The sequence below is a fragment of the Hippocampus guttulatus genome, chromosome 7, assembly GCF_054856545.1.
Source record: "Hippocampus guttulatus isolate MCC_2025c chromosome 7, RoL_Hgut_1.0, whole genome shotgun sequence".
Classification (NCBI taxonomy): Eukaryota; Metazoa; Chordata; class Actinopteri; order Syngnathiformes; family Syngnathidae; genus Hippocampus; species Hippocampus guttulatus.
In genome coordinates, this window is record NC_141267.1 from 13,907,556 (window position 1) to 13,920,603 (window position 13,048).

Sequence of the window (13,048 nt, forward strand, 5' to 3'; positions counted from 1 at the left end):
CATTCTTTACACTTGATATCTTGGAGTTGATGACGGTGGTGGTTGGGGAGAAGGGGGCGCGGGGGGTAAAAATAAAAAGAAGAAGAAGAAGAACTCAGGTAGACACTGTTGAAAAAACAGAAGGCGGCCAATCAGAACGCCGCCTCCCTTTTTGGCCAATGACAGGCGCCACATTGTTGTCAAATTGCTCTAATGAAAACTTGAGCGCAACAATAGTGAGGGGAGAGAGCGCCGTGTCGCAACTGACGCTCTCCGGAGGAAGTTAGTGTCGCACGCGCGCACGCACGCGCTCGCTCGTCAAGGAGCTCCTCTTTTCGGGGCGGGGTGGGGTGGGTGTGGGGGGGGGGGGGGGTGGTGATCTGAACGATTACCACTCGGTCGATGCGGTAGAAAGCGGCTCGTTCATTCGTTCAGCCAAGCATGGATCTCAGAGCGGAGATGCAGCCCGCCGTCTCCTCGTCGGCGTCGGCCGCTCAGGTGCACGCGGGAGCGGTGGCCGCGGTAGCCTCCATCCCGGTGTCCATGGCGGGCAACCTGCTGCGCGGGCCGCCGCTGCTGCTGCGCGCCGCCGACAAGTACCCGCGCACGCCCAAGTGCGCGCGGTGCCGCAACCACGGCGTGGTGTCGGCACTCAAGGGCCACAAGCGCTATTGCCGCTGGAAGGATTGCATGTGCGCCAAGTGCACGCTGATTGCGGAGAGGCAGCGCGTCATGGCGGCGCAGGTGGCGCTGCGCAGGCAGCAGGCGCAGGAGGAGAACGAAGCCCGGGAACTGCAGCTGCTCTACGGCACCGCCGAGGGGCTCGCCCTGGCCGCCGCCAACGGCATCATCCCCCCCAGGCCCGGCTACGAGGTCTTCGCTTCGGTGAGCAGCGAGACCAGCAACTCCGGTGAGGCTTCACGCTGTACACGACTGGCTCATTGTTTTCTTCATGCACCTTTACCGCGTGTGTTCCGCCTCTGGGGTGAATGAACTTTACTTTATAAATACCCTGCACTGAAAAAAACGACTCGAAAAGAAGGATGACCCCCCTCACCCCCCGCATAGGATAAAATAAACTACGTAACCCGAAATGCATAGAGTCGCTTAAAACTGATGAGTTAAAAACTAACAATACGAGTAAGAAAGAAAAACAAAAAGAGTTTGAAATAACCCCAAATGGTTCATTTTAGCCCAGTTTTTCGGGTGAGCAATAATACATGCAGAATTTCTACGCATATACACAAATTACCGAGACATATATACACCGCCATAGACGCAATTCCCTATGCAAATGTACACATTGTGAGCCCAACGGCATAACTGCCAATGAGTCATCTTTTAACGTTTATGGGTCGATTCATCTGCGAACTGACTTGACGATGAATCTCCACATCAAGCAAAATAAAAACTAAAATACAATAAAATAAAATAAAATAAAATCGGACTTTACAGAGATCCCAATTGTCACTTTTGATTGAAACTCGTGTCAAAAGTATTGAACAACATGTCGTTTTGTGTGTTGTGATCATCCCGAGAGCTGTTTCTAATATTTTGTTGACCTTAAAGGAAATAGTTTCCCAAAAAGACGCAAGGGCAATCATCAATATACTGCATAGCTGTTTCTAATATTTTGTCCTCATAAGCGAAGCTGTCACTGATGCCGCACACGTGCAAAGCACAAGAACTGTTCAACGAAGGCCTCTCAGGTAGACAGATTGAATGAAAAAAAAAAGATCATTATAATCAGTGTAAAACTTTGGAAACAGCCTTGTCATTTTCAATGTAATTGATGATATCGATCAGGTGAACGTACTGTGTGTTGATTAGAATTTTTCAATGCCCATAAAATGATAACGATAGAAGTTGCTGGCTTCACTGTTATATTCGATACGTTACATACGACTTTATATTGAAATTATTTTCGTTCTTTAATGATATTAACGTTGGTTATGTCAATGTCTTGGACACCGGTCGTCTACCTAAAAAAAAGTTACCACTGAGTCCATTTCCCGTTTTTTTTTTGTCAATAGATTCGAGCGTGCAGAAATTCGACTTGTTCCCAAAGGGCCAAGCGTCCGGCCCCTCCACCCCGCAGCAGGCTGGCGGCAAGCAGACGCCCGCGGAGAGCGACTCCGCTCCGGGTCTTTCGTCCCCGGACGGCCGGCACGGTGGAGGCGGAGCTTCCGGCTCCGAGAACGGAGACAGCGAGTCGTTCGTCCACTCGCCGGTGGCTAAGCCTTCGAAAGACGGCGGCGAGACTCCCTGTAGGTCCGTCAGCTCCCTGGGCTCTGATTCCGGTTCCGAGACCGACAAGGACGAGCGGGAGCCGTCGCCGTCGCCGTCGCCGTCCTCCGCGGCCTCCAGGCACACGCACGCCCTCGACATCCTCACCCGGGTGTTCCCCAGCCACAAGCGCAGCGTGCTGGAGCTGGTCCTGCAGGGCTGCGGCAAGGACGTGGTGCAGGCCATCGAGCAGATCCTCAACAACCCGGCCCAGGGCGGCCAGCACAAGTCCGGCTCCGAGGAGACTTGGAGCGGCGACAGGATGGTGCAAAGCTCGCAGCCGCCTCCTTCCACCTCGTCGTCTTCCTCGGCTCCAGCCCCGGCTCGACCCATGCTGCCCGGCGCCATGACGCTCAGCAACCGCTCGGCCTTCTCGCCCCTGCAGCCCAACGCGCCCCACTTCGGAGCCGAGCCAGGCGCCTACCAGCTGGGAACGCACCTGGGACTCAACCCGCTGCGGCTGGCCTACTCCGCGCACAGCCGCGGTCTGGCCTTCATGACGCCCTACTCCACCACCGGCCTTATGCCCACCCTGGGCTTCAGACCCCCGATGGACTATGCCTTTAACGACCTCATCCGGGACAGGACCATGTTGCACAAGGAGCAGGGCTACGCCGGAGGCCTGTACGGGCCTCTGGTCAACAACACGCCAGACAAACAGTGACCGCAGGCAGGCGGACGGAACGCACGCGCGCCAAAGTCGTTTGAGCGTTTATTCCAGGGGTTCTCATGTTCTTTTACACAAAGCACTAAACTGTCAAATAAAACACATTTTTGGGGCTAACACATAAGTTGATACAACTTTAAATATCAATTACTGATATTTATGGCAATGACGTTAGTATGTCACAAAGCAAGCAAGTTGTGTACGCCAAATGGATTTGCTGAGTATTTGCGGATATATCTTTAAATTCGCTCACAATACAAGGAAGAATTCCTTTTGTAAACTCTTATTTCTTTGTTGAAAATGCAGGAAAGCCAATTTTCACATGAACAACACTTTAAATATTTTGTTAAACTGACCAATTTAAAATGTTATCAAAGTTGGTTGCCTTGAAAATGTCAGTTCCACCAACTTTTATTTGATTGAAAAACAAAAACGTCAATAATGGATCCATTCAGTTGTGTTGCACATAAAAGTTAGACACAAATCGGACGTGCACGGAAAAAAATGTTGCATTCGAAGGCGGGCAATTCAACTAAATGCTTGTGGTGTTCTGAAAATTGGCTTTCCTGTGTTTCCCAACAAAGAACCGCAAGTTAAAGTTAAAAAAATGCTTTGGTGCCCTAACATTCTTGTAATAAATGTTTGTAATTTATATTTTAAAGTTTTACAATTTAAATGAGTATTTTAGGCCGACATGTATGATTTTTTTTACAGTGCAAAGAATGTTTAAAAACAGATTAAATGCAAACGTAATGTACTTCAAAGTTAAATACAACTGAACTGTACTTGTCAAATGTCGTTGACTTTATTTTATTTTTAAATCCGCGGTCACATTATCCACACTTTATCCCTGTCATTCTGTGATGATCCAAATACCAGTAGAGAGAGCCCTTGCACCACATCACTAATTTCTTCCCTGGGATCCAGTTCACAGTTCATTTAATCGTTTTGTTCACCTCACTTGTAAGCCATTTAAGTGCACTTGTTGAACGACAGTGTTTTCCGCCTCACTTTTCTCCCCGCTACTACCTGTACCTTCTACGACCGTATGACATTTCTGCACAACTACTTGTGAGCTAAAACGGCACACTAGTGGAAATCTGTGCACTGCGAGTTCTACTAGTGAAGAGCTAGATGTGAACTAGTAGAATTTTATGTAGTAGCATGCTGTTGTCAGTTAGTTTGACTTCAGTAGTAGTTCTACCTGTATGCCAATTTTCCTTCTACGATTGTTTCTTTTTGGGGGGGGCGGGTGGGGGTAGACTTTATTCAATTTCATTTCTTCAAGTAGTTGCATGAAATAAAATCATCTGGCTCCAGATACATTTTTATGTGATGTATCTGGACATCATCTGATTGTATTTTGTGCTTGACAAAATAAAACGGAGTAAATTCACCCCCCCCCCCCCCCCCCCCCTTGTACGTGAGGACAACGAACATACTGAGGCTGCATGTCAAGACATCGAACGAGATGGCTCCTCGATAAGGATGAAATGATCGTCAAATATCACAAAGCGCTGTCGTTTAACTACGGAGCCGTTATTGCTTATTAGTCGGTTAAAAGTGGAACTTTTGGTGAGCAACAACAACAAAAAAACATTAGCTACTACATCTCAAGGTTAGCGAATAAACGCTCAAACTTCTTCCTATCCACACACACACACACACACACACACACACACACACACACACACACACACACACACACACACACACACACACACGCACACACACACACACACACACACACACACACACACGCATTCCATTGTATTTGTGGCCAAAAGAGTTTGAATGTTGTCGTGTTTTGGCTGTGTGTGACTGTATATACACCAATCCGCTTTGTCGTCAAAAGATGGAAAAAACATTATTGACTTTATATTGGATTGCAAAGGGGATTTGGGCATGAAAAAAGAGGGGCAACGGCCACATTGATTTTATTTTTTTTCTCCAATTTTCATGACAATTCTGGAAGAATATCAAATGGAAAGAAAAACGGAAAATCTTTTTTTAATCATGTATTGAATCGTTTTTAACAGCGGTTGGTGAATTAACGAACCGTTTTACAAATTAAATTGAGGCTTTCAGAGCAACATTAAATTATTCCAACTGACGCATATTAACCTTTTTAAGATGTTCCTGTTGTAAAGGTTGAACTAATTGATGTCATGTAAAAAAAAAAAAACAATAGTAAAATTAAAAAGGCGAAATCCCGTCTTATATGTAATTATTATTGTTTCACGTTTGTTTTTTGTATCTCCATTCTTTTCAACTGCCTGTGTCATATATTGCATTTAGAATGAGGATACGCGATGCTACACTTGACTTTTCATTTAATCGTTTGTGACTTTAAAGTGCTAAATCAAGTCTGTTGCTCTTCAAATGTGCTGTCATGCTGTGTGACTATACTGGCAAGAATAAATGTTATTTTAAAGAAATGTTAAACACCACTTGTGTTGTCATAATGATGATGAATTGATTTCGGTTTTATACACAGGGTCAGAATTGAAAAAAAAAGTCGAACTGGAAAAATACAATTAAGTGCAAAAATACATGCACTATTTTACAATAGCTCTTTGAATTAATAGTCGACAGTTGTTATTTGTAAAAAAGACAATGCTTCAAAGTAGAAATACACTTCTAATATAGCTAGGGAGAAACGCAAATAAAAATGTACACGTTGCAAAAACACACAAATCTGAAATGACATGCGAGAAAAATATCACGTTAAATTTCATAAAACGCATCCATTTTTCAAAGTTTCACGAGAAAGTCGACACGAGAGAACTATTTCAGTTGTTCTGCCCACAGCAAAGGTTTCGCGCCATTTCATGAATAGTATATTGTGTTTAGAATATTCATTTAGCAATCGCGGTGCATTGTGGGTAGCAGACGCCGTGTTTCATCAGACGAGTCTTTGCGGAAAGCCTGACCGTGGTCATTGCAACTGGTCTTCCTGAATTATATTCCTTCCGTTTCACATTCGAAAGCAATGGGGGTAAGTCTGCTCGTGTTTAGCATTATTTAGAAATGTGTTTCGGAGATCTTTTTCCCTCCAACTGTTGTCATTGAAACTCGCTAGTTCAGAGTACTGCTAACGACGTAGCGACGATGCTAAGTCAGTGCTAACAAGCTAATTATCATGCGAAGGTACTGCGAAAACGCACTGTCTATCGTTGTTTGTCACACTTTGAGCTGTATTTGTGTATTTTGTTTAACACCAGACGATTTGTGTCGTATTTATGTACACGATGTTAATGCATGTTTTAAATCTGTTCATTTCAGTTTCACTCTACATTTCATTGAGCTGATGTCACAGTTGTTCACTGTACGCCGTCAAGAAGACCGTAAAGACGCTCAGTTTCCTGGCTCATGAATAAATGAGTTTGGCCCGCTCTTGACGTGAGTTAACATACCCGGAATATCTAACACGTAGCGATAACAGTACATAAGTCATCTTTCATTTCGATTGTAAATGTATTTATAAACATTTCACAGTAATCAACTTCTTGCATTGAACGTTTACTGTGATACTTAATCACGTGTAATTATGAATACGATTTACATTTCGGTGCTTGGTTGGTTTATGCCGATTCTTTCAATAAAACAAAATAGAACATTTGCCAGGATTAACAATCCCTTGAGTCTTAAAATATATTATCGAGAACATAAAGGTCAAAGTCTGAATCTTGCAACTCGGTTTCACAAATATGGAATTGAATTCGGTCAATGAAGTAATAAAATTTGACTAAGAATGCACGGTTTGTGACTGAGGAAAAAAACAGCATTGTGGTGTTAAAAAAACCAAACGTAGTAAATCATATTACAAAACAAAAAGACGCTATATATCAAAATTCATGGGAGGATCTAAATATAATAATTTGTCGTCATCCTGTCGCTTGAAGACGATAGCTTGTCTCATTGACACGCCTTGTAACGAGTGTCGAAGTTTTGCAAAGAACAATGGCGCCATCATCTGGCCATTTGCTGCAAGCATCATTCAATTCTTTGAAAAGTCTCCCGGTGGATAAGAGTACACGAGATGGCGTCATACACGTAATACAGTAATTGAAAAGTGAGGCTATACTTCACACGTCATGTCAGTGGCAGTCACTGTCCATAAATACTTGCATCTCATTATGAAACATGTATTTGACCAGTAGTTTTCAAACTATTTACACCCAAAGTGTAAAGTGGTACAACATATTTGAAGTGAAAACCTGATTGTTGACCACATTTTATTAACTACAGTGGTGCCTTGACTCGTGAGTTTTCACTGCATGACCAAGATCGTAATTTATATATCTCTCACATTTTATACAAGGCTGGATTAGGGTAGAGCAATTTTTTTAAAATAATGTAATTGTGACCCCCCCCCCCAATTACTGCGACTGAATATGTAATTTTTTTTTTTCAAGCTTCACTTTCCATGTACCTTTTAACAAACACAGGCAATGCATTCATTTGTATTACTCCGCTTTATCCTCACATTTTATACAAGGCTGGATTAGGGTAGAGCAATTTTTAAAAAATAATGTAATTGTGATTGTAATTTGTGAGGAAACCGCAGTACCCACCGAAAAACCATGCAGGCAAGGGGAGAAAATGCAAACTCCACACAGGGAGGCGCGAGCTGGAATGGAACCCTGCACCTCTGCACTGTGAGGTCAACGTGCTGGATTGGATCACAGCTTTTGCGATTTGAAAATTGCATTCTCCTACATGGAGCATTTTCAAAAAGTTGCATGTATAATCCAGTAGAGGGAAGTCTTGTCTAACAAATAACGTCCCAAATAGCTGCAGTAAATGTCAACAACTACAGCCTAGATTTCACTGCAACATATTTATGAAGTGTTGAAGTAAAACTTCCCATCGGCACTCATTTAGTATCGAAACCTGAATGTTGGTTTTCTGCAAGTATGTAAAAAGAAACATGTAAATGAGCCAAAAGAATTGCACTGGGCTAACAGTGTTTGGGAATTTTGCAAGACAACAATTTAGACTTCTTTGGGTGCAATAAAATTTGGGGGCTTTCTGTCGAGCGGTACCATGACTGAGTTGGTTCGCATTTTTCAAGTGATTACAATAAAATTGTTGTATTTTAGTCTTTCAAGTACCATGCTTCTCAGATTTTGAATTTCCTTTAAAATGGATGAACTCATTTGAAATTGAAATGAAATACACTAATTATTTCTTTTGGAAAGTAACAGAGAGCCTCGGCAGAAGGATGAAAGAGCCACATGGCACCCAAGCTAAAACACTACTTACTTTCTGAATTTTCTATAAATTTGGACCCACACATCACTGTGATGTTTTGACGGGAGGTGCAGGCTGGTTTTATGGTTGTGGTCATCTTGGAAATGGGAATTGGCCCAGTTGCTGAACTCCAAAAACCTGGAAAAATGCTAAGTGTGTACTGCTCCTGATATGTCAAAACTGGAAATAAACCTTGATTTAGACTAGTTACTCATCAGGACTATTAGCTATTCCGCAGTCATCTCTGCGCTAAACGGCTAAAGTGGGAGTTCGAACACTCGTACTCAGTGACCCTGACCGTAATTTCAAGGTCATACTGTAACATTGATGGAAACTGTGTATGCACTTCCTAGTGACTACCTAAAAAGAGAAGGAGAAATTGTAACAAAGCAGTAAGAACAGGAAGCGTATCTCAAACTCAAAGACGATCATACTTCAGATTTTTACAAGGCCCCAACAGATCACTGGTCCAGGAGCATGAACGAAATGGAAAAATGCAGTGACTCCAACTGAAATGACTGTTTTAACGTCCCCCCAAAATAAAAGTTGTGTTTCTTACAATGTAATTGAAAAAGTAAGCTGGCAAGCGTCCACTGCTGGAACAATTGGGCCCCAAAAGGTAAACTACAGTTTTCCTAATGATCAGCACAAGGCAACCATTACAATACTCGCTGAGCGCTCCTCGCCCAGCAAAAAGTACGAGCGTCACAAGACAGAAAGCTGGCACATATAGCAGCAGCGAATGCACAAGCAGACGTCCACTGATGAAGAATTAGAGTGGGGACAGATAAATAGCCACAGGCTGTCAGTGCAGCACAAGCCATAGCAAGAAAAATCCATTTGGATTATGACTCCATACATAAAACCCATTTTCATTTTCACAGCCGCAGTTTGGTTTACGGTCGGAATAACAAATAGATAGCAGGTCAAAGGAAAACAATGACTGAATTTAGAGTCGTGGCTCTGGCGTCTCACTTGACGTCAGAGAGAGCGGCAGGCAGGCAGGTAGTGCATGAATAGATATGAACAGCCCGTCTTCGACACGTGAAAGCTAGCTCGTTGAGATCAAAAAAGCTTCGGGCGCAGGAAAGTCTTGCACAGACTAATTAACAGGGGATGAATTCATTTACTTCCTAAATTCCACCCGGCACACATATTGCAAGCAAACACTGATAAATGAATGGTAATCTCCACCAATCAAAATATCCATTTATCACGATAAGTACTCTATTTTCTCAACGAGTGACTCTGGGTGTTTATTCCCTCAATTGCAGGAAGCACCACGTTAGCCCTATTTCATACCATTGTTTGGAGTCTTTTTAATAATAAGCATGATCGCTCCACATTCACGCCAGTGTGGATGTAAATTAGATTCAGATTGCTTGCCAAACGCCTTTGTGGTTTCCCGCACAGTAGGGAGCGATATGAACGAAAGACATCCAATTCACCAAGAAGAATAAGTACAAGCACAAGAACGGGACCACATCCGGTTCAATGAGCAAGTTTTTCCGCTGTTCACAAGCCCTGTTCTCAGTGAGCTCATTTTAAACTGACTTCGCAGTTTATCTCTGAGTGTATAGATGTAGACAATTGGGGAGAGTTATTACGACACGTTTGCTCCTTTAATTTTGTTGTTGTGACTCAACGTAAAAAACAACGTCAGCAAAGGAGGCAGTGAGCGAGCACGCCGCCGACAAGTAGACCTCAGCTGTCAATCAAAAAGCAATCGCGAACAGCGTTTGACTTGTGTGTTTTCCACACCAAAGCTACTATCAGCAGTGGAAGTGTGATGGCTTCACATCGGGGGGATTTGTTTCAAAACTATTCCCACACATGCACCCGTGACTTTGTTCATTTTTTTTTTTCGAAAGGAGGTTGTTTGCTCATTGTACTTTAGGTGTGGGGAGAGAGCCGCGAGTGGATCGTTCAAACAGATGCATTGCGAGTGCGCGCACGTTTGGAAATGGACGGGTTGAAAATAAAAGTCGGCCACTTTACAAATACTGACTCAAAAAGAAAAAAAACTTTTTTATGGACTACCGTGTATGACTTTCCACTTTTTTTTTCTGCCTGACCAGATTAGTCAGATTACTAGGCCAAAGGCGCAGCCGCCAGACTCAGAGGACATGCGGAAGGGACGCCAACCTGCATTTGGACACGTGTGAGTACTGAGCTGTGTGGTGTGCTTGAAGAGCTGATGTCTGATGTCACGTTGCACCACAAGGTGGAGGTGAGTGTGCCCGCCTGTCTGTCTCTCACTCAACTTAAATTTATGCTTTGTGTACTGGACAACAGTGTCAACTCCACATAGACAACCCGAGCATCATCAAGCACTTCTGGAATATGTTTCTAAACCTTGAAGTGGACCAAGTTAGTTTAAAAATGTGTCTATAATATATATACAGTACATACACTTCAATGCCATTTAAAAACTTGACCAGAAGAGTGTGATCATGTTGTTGTGGAGTACACGGCAGTTAGTTTTTGTCTCAGTGAGAGAAGTCGGACGTGCTCATGTCCCCCTTGGTGTGTCATGAGATGTCAGTGACATCACGCATGAGCTGGTCAAGCACATGCTCCCATCTCAGGCCTGTCGTCAGTGTTTGTGTGCCCATTTTCCTGGACTTTTCTGCCTGGAAAAAAAAATCCAGGAAAAAAATATTTTGAAAAAAAAATTGAAAAATGTTTAGAAAAAAACAGAAAATAATTTTGTTGAAATGTATTTATTTTTAGATACTTTAGATATTTTTAGAAGTTAGATACTGGTGATGTGTTTAAAAATGAAGTTGAGTTGAAGTGTTCTTTGTAATCAAGCTTTATTTCTTTTGCAGAGAAGACTATCACAAAAGCAGAGGAAAAGGTTGCAAGTTGGACGGCAGTCTGCTTGTTGCTGGGCGGCGAAGTGGTCAGCTCTTGAGAAGTACGTGGGACAGGTTTGTTGACCTGAGAGGAAAGGCATCTGTGAGTTACAAAGTCAATTTCTTGTGCAGACAAAGATGGGTTTTTAGCCGAAAAAAACGACCATGTATAGGAAGGCATTTTAAACCGAGGAAAAAAAACGACCATGTATAGTAAGGCGTTTTTAACCGAAAACCCCCCCGATCATACATAGTAAGGTGTTTTAACCCGAAAAAATATACGACCATGTATAGTAAGGCGTTTTTAGCTGAAAACCCCCCCCCACCATGTACTGTATATACTAAGGCGTTTTTAGCCGAAAAAAACGACCATGTATAGTAAGGCGTTTTAACCCGAAAAAAATGACCATGTATATATAGTAAGGCGTTTTAACCCGAAAAAAATGACCATGTATATATAGTAAGGCGATTTTAGCCGAAAAAAACGACCACGTATAGTAAGGCGTTTTTAGCTGAAAAAAACGACCATGTATAGTAAGGCGTTTTAACCCGAAAAAAATGACCATGTATAGTAAGGCGTTTTTAGCCGAAAAAAACGACCATGTATAGTAAGGCGATTTTAGCCGAAAAAAACGACCATGGAAATATTGTAAGGCATTTTTAGCCGAAAAAAACGACCATGTAAAGTAAGGCGTTTTTAGCTGAAAAAAACCCAACCATGTATAGTAAGGCGTTTTAACCCGAAAAAAATGACCATGTATATGTATATTCGGCATGAAACTTACTAGAGATAGACTCTGTGTTGGGTCTTTCGAGAGCAGGAAGCCGATCATCTGGGGGAGAAAAAAAAAGTCAAAAAAGTAGTCATGATGTTGCATTGAACTAGTGTAAATGTGTCCTACTTTTCAGGCTGGCCCAAAGTTTGACTTCAGCACCTTGCGAATAACAGGAAGAAGAGCAAAAAGTGTTGCCTGCAGGTCTGTGCTCCTTGGTGGACTATGGCGGTGAGCAGGTGACTGACTCTTGTGGCACGGAGGACCCAAGGACAATCTTCCTTCAACTCTGAAAAATGAAATGAGGCTTGTTGTGTTGGGTCTGTCTCAGTGACAAACTGAGGCGGCTGTTGTCTTCTTCTCTGATCAAAACAATGTTGTCTTTTCCTCTGATCAAAACAGTGTCCCCCTAGCGGATATTCCACGAATTGCACCCTATTAAAAATATTCATTCCGTGACTTTTGCGCATTTTTTTCACTTTTAAATGATCCTGCGGGCCTGATCAAACCTCCTTGCGGGGAGGTTCCGACCGTATGTTATACACCCCTGATGAATAGGCGTTTTTAGCTGAAAAAAACCCGACCATGTATAGTAAGGCGTTTTGAGCTGTAAAAAAAGACCATCGATAGTAAGGCGTTTTTAGCTGAAAAAAACGACCATGTATATAGTAAGGCGTTTTTAGCTGAAAAAAACGACCATGTATATAGTAAGGCGTTTTAATCTGAAAAAAATGACCTTGTATAGTAAGGCGTTTTTAGACGAAAAAAAAACGACCCTGTATATAAAGTAAGGCGTTTTTAGACGAAAAAAAACGACCATGTATATATAGTAAGATATTTTTAGACGAAAAAAACGACCATGTATATATAGTAAGGCGTTTTAACCCGAAAAAAATGACAATGTATAGGAAGGCGTTTTTAGATGAAAAAAACGACCATGTATAGTAAGGCGTTTTTAGCTGAAAAAAACGACCATGTAAAGTAAGAGGTTTTTAGCTGAAAAAAACGAGCATGTATAGTAAGGCGTTTTTAGCTGAGAAAAACTACCATGTATAGTAAGGCGTTTTTAGCCAAAACAAACGACCATGTATATAAGGCGTTTTTAGCTGAAAAAAACGACCATGTATAGTAAGGCGTTTTTAGCCGAAAAAGACGACCATGTATAGTAAGGCGTTTTTAGCTGAAAAAAACAAGCATGTATAGTAAGGCGTTTTTAGCTGAGAAAAATT

At 42.5% G+C, this 13,048-nt stretch overlaps 1 protein-coding gene and 2 long non-coding RNA genes across 5 annotated transcripts in view; 2 read left to right on the forward strand and 1 right to left on the reverse strand.

The window, feature by feature from the left end:
• The first annotated feature begins 372 nt into the window (after positions 1-372).
• Positions 373-4,330, forward strand: dmrta2 (DMRT-like family A2). Its single transcript, XM_086116494.1, has 2 exons — positions 373-889; positions 2,013-4,330. The coding sequence occupies exons 1-2, from the start codon at positions 421-423 to the stop codon at positions 2,927-2,929; spliced, it is 1,386 nt and encodes a 461-aa protein (XP_085972620.1). The 5' UTR covers positions 373-420; the 3' UTR covers positions 2,930-4,330.
• A 1,491-nt stretch (positions 4,331-5,821) lies between these two features.
• LOC147202373 (uncharacterized) lies at positions 5,822-12,102 on the forward strand. Of its 3 annotated transcripts, none has more exons than XR_015101492.1 (5): positions 5,822-5,930; positions 6,218-6,334; positions 10,267-10,349; positions 11,020-11,108; positions 11,956-12,102. It is a non-coding gene; the product is annotated as an uncharacterized LOC147202373 (long non-coding RNA). The 3 variants fall into 3 exon arrangements; XR_015101491.1 differs by having other exon boundaries at positions 11,020-11,149; positions 11,956-12,093; XR_015101493.1 differs by having other exon boundaries at positions 11,020-11,121; positions 11,956-12,080.
• Positions 11,006-13,048, reverse strand: part of LOC147202374 (uncharacterized) — a 64,866-nt gene continuing 62,823 nt past the window's right edge. Inside the window, exons 5-7 of the long non-coding RNA XR_015101490.1 lie at positions 11,949-12,108; positions 11,832-11,879; positions 11,006-11,131 (exon numbers count right to left, since the gene is read on the reverse strand). This is a non-coding gene — a long non-coding RNA (uncharacterized LOC147202374). The remainder of the gene's footprint in view (positions 11,132-11,831; positions 11,880-11,948; positions 12,109-13,048) is intronic.